The 3,401-nt window shown below is 61.7% G+C and overlaps 1 protein-coding gene across 1 annotated transcript in view; it reads right to left on the bottom strand.

Moving 5' to 3' along the window:
* LYNX1 (Ly6/neurotoxin 1) overlaps positions 1-3,401 on the bottom strand; it is a 24,809-nt gene that overhangs the window by 2,246 nt on the left and 19,162 nt on the right. Inside the window, exon 1 of the mRNA XM_008583181.1 lies at positions 362-419. Within this exon, the coding sequence (XP_008581403.1) occupies positions 362-419 (58 nt within the window). Of the gene's footprint in view, positions 1-361 lie in introns of the transcript that reaches the window.

Raw genomic sequence — 3,401 nt, 5'->3', positions numbered from 1 at the left:
GACATGGCGCAACCCCCCAGCTGGCACCCAGGGCCTTAGCGGCTGACCCCCGCCCACCTGGCCAGTCTCAGCCTCCTCCCTGGGGGCCACGCCTTCCTGACCCTCACTTGAGCCCAGGCCCCATTCATCCGGAAGGCCCCCTCCACGGTCCGCAGCTTGCTCTCCATCCCTTGCCTTCCTTCCCTCCTTACCTGGGGGTGCGCCGTGACGCCCTGCTTATCGCCCCCTCTGAGGCCCCTTCCTGAGGTGCCCTCCCTGGGAGAGTGTGTGAATGTCAGCAGGGTGGGGACAGCCTCGGGGGGCAGATCCCGCTCCGCAGGGCCCCGCCGCTCCCCTCCAGCCCCCGGCCCCACACCCTCACCGAGCTCCCCGAAGGAGGCCAGCACCAGCGCCAGGAGCACCAGCCACGTCCCCCGCATGGTCCCCTGGTCCCCAGACCGCTCGCTCTGCACTCGCCCTCGGCCTGCCTGGCAGGGACAACGGACGCCAAATGCGGTGGCCTGACCGGTTGGCTGAGCAGATTAGCGGGATCAGGTTTCCGCGGGCAGAGGTGCGGAGACCCCGCCCCAGGCCCCTCCCCGCCTCCACTTTGACACCCCATCCCCTACGGCTGCTCCTCCCTGTCCCCTTCCTGACACGCCCAGGCCCCCCTCCCCCTCGGGGACCCCTCCCCGCCCCTTCCTCATTCCTCCCTCTCCCCGGACCGGCGGCTCCTCCCCACCCTGCCTGACCCCTCCAGCCCCAACCCCATGTTCTGTGGCTGCTTCCCCTGCCCATTTGGGGGACCTCCTCCTACTCCTCTCCCTAACTCCTTGCCCGGGGACCCTCCCTGACCCCTGCACCACCACTGTCTGGGGCTCTTCTCCCTTCTCCCCTCTGGCTGGCACAGTCTCCAGCTGGCTCACCCCCAGGTAGTCCAGGGACCCCCAGACTGCCTGGATCGGGGAAGGGGGCTCTCTCGCCCCTGACTCCTGGCTCTCTTAGGTATCCCTCCTACCCTGGGTCCCTACTCCTGCTCCGGGGCAGATTTGTGGTCCGGTGGCTCCAGGTTGGAGTCTTCCCAGGACGACCGTGGCCCCACCTGCCAGCTCCTGTGAACTGCCACCCAAACAACCAGTGCAAAGTTTGCTCAAAGGTTTAAGGAGACAAAGACTGAAAACTGCTGGGTCAACAGCAAGCAAAGGTCCTGGATGGAGGGTGGGGATAGGGAAGGGGCCAGGGTCCCCCTGGGGATGCTAATCCCCTAATCTTGTGTCCCCCGGAAGGTCAGTGCCCACCCTTGATCTCTAATAATCCCGTGGGGTGGGCATACCTGGCCCATGGCAGCTGAGGAAATTGAGGGAAAGTTCCTTGCCCAAGGGTTAGACAGGACAGGGTGCATTTGGGTCTGGACGGCTCAGGGCAGCTCCAGCCACAGCTCCCCACAGTCCCTGCCCTGCAGCCCCTCCCCTCCCCAAGTTCTGCCTGGCCTGTGATCCTGTCACCCTCCTCCAAGTCACACAGCTGTCAGTGTCTGTGTGTGTTTGGGGGTTGACAGGGTCTGGAGCCTTCTCCCTGGTGCTCAAGGCCAGAGTCGTGCAGGGCAGTGTCCAGACTCACATTGGAGCTCCACTGCAGCCCCCACCATCCAAATGTCACTCCCCCCCCGGGACCCTGCTGTTCCCATACCTCACCTCACTGGGAATGCCCTTCCCTCCCCTACCCCTCAGTGGTTGAAGTTCTATCTGTGTTTGGGGCCCCCCCGACCCCTGCCCTTTTGTGGTCCCTAGGCTTTCCTGATGGATCAGCTGCATTTGGGATCTGGTCTCCACCCTAGCGACTGGGGGTGCCTGTGTCTCCCTAAGCACTGGGTGGGAGCCCAGTGGGCATGCTGGGGGTGAGTGGGGTACCAGGTTTCCCAGTACCCCACCTGTGTCAGAGACTTAGCCTCCCGGATCTGAGTTTTCCTCACTATAGCTCTAGGGTCATACAGAACTGATTACTTTTAGTTTGGATGAAGGAACTGAGGCTCCAAGAGGCTAATTGACTGGGCAAGGTCACCTAGTGAGGGCTGGGGAAAGCCTAGGGCAGCCCAGGCTCGTCCAGTTTTGCATGTCACCACACAGCCACGCTGCAATCGGCCGCTGATGCTGGGTGCAGCTAACTGGATTAGACACCCACCACACACACCCTGGTTCCTCCTTAGGTCTGACCCACTTCCTCTGCTGTGGCTCGGCCCAGCTCAGCTCCTTCCCATCCTCAGACCCAGGGGTGCCACCTGTGCCCAACATCTGAACACACCCGGCCCCCAGGCATTCGGCTCCTCCTAGAGTTTCTGCCTGACCCCCACTGGGGAGACCTAGGATGAAACTTTCTGCAAAGTTGCAGCTGCCTGCTTGGGGTGGGGAGGAATGTGGCCCAGCCAGGGTCTGAGCTGGCTCTGTCTGAAAGGTCTCTGTTCTGAGAGGCCCACCCCTTCCCTCCTCAGTTCCTCCAGGAGCCACTGGGTCAGGGCTCAGTGTGTGACCAAGATCAGGGCTCAGCATGCCACCAGTGTCAGGGCTCAGCATGTGATCTGGATCAGGGCTCAGCATGTCACCAGTGTCAGAGCTCAGAGTGTGACCAGGGTCAGGGTTGACCTGTGACCAGGATCAGGGCTCAGCGTGTGAACAGGGATGGCCTCCACAGCAGTGCTGCTAAACTGGGGAAGCGTGAGACTGCCACTGGAGCTGCCAGCCTCAAGAACGGACTCCTGAGCCGTGACCCGGGGATGAGATCCTGCCCTGCTCCCTTCCCCACACCGCTGCCTCTTTTCTGGGCACGCTGGAATTCTGCTACAGAGATCCCTTCCTGAAAGAACGACAGACCCGAGCTGACAGTTCACCCGAGAAGTTCCGCTTTATTTGAGGGTGAAGCATACATTTATAGAGAGCTGAGTTCCGGGAGAGGGTGGTTAGTACGCGGGGCGGTGGCTGATTGGTCGGAAGGGCGGGTGATGATTTTGATAGGCCATACTTTGGCGCCAGCGGGAATGTTAGGACCCGGAAGAGAAGCCGGAAAGGCGCCATGTTTTAGGGAATGTCTCCTTTGGGATTTTATGGGGCCCTACACTTCCCCTGGACCTTGCTGAGATCCCTCTCTAGAGGTCAGGGTGAAGATTCAATCCTGTCACGTAGACCCACTTGGGTGGGGGGAGGGAAGAGGGAGGGGAGGCCACCCCCTGCTCCTGTTCCTGTGGCTGCTTCTGCTGACAGCCCAGTGGGTCAGACAGTACCCAGGATAGGACCAGCAGCCCAGCCTGCATGGTCTGCAGTGTCCCTTGTTACCCATGACACATGGTCTTCAATGTCTGTGGTCACCGGTGTCCCGGGTCATTCAGTGTCCACGGTCTTCAGTGCCTCATGGTCTCCAGTGTCCCACGG

Source organism: Galeopterus variegatus, unplaced genomic scaffold (genome assembly GCF_000696425.1).
Source record: "Galeopterus variegatus unplaced genomic scaffold, G_variegatus-3.0.2 Scaffold2848, whole genome shotgun sequence".
In the NCBI taxonomy this organism is placed as follows: domain Eukaryota; kingdom Metazoa; phylum Chordata; class Mammalia; order Dermoptera; family Cynocephalidae; genus Galeopterus; species Galeopterus variegatus.
This window is presented reverse-complemented; position numbering and strand designations above follow the sequence as displayed.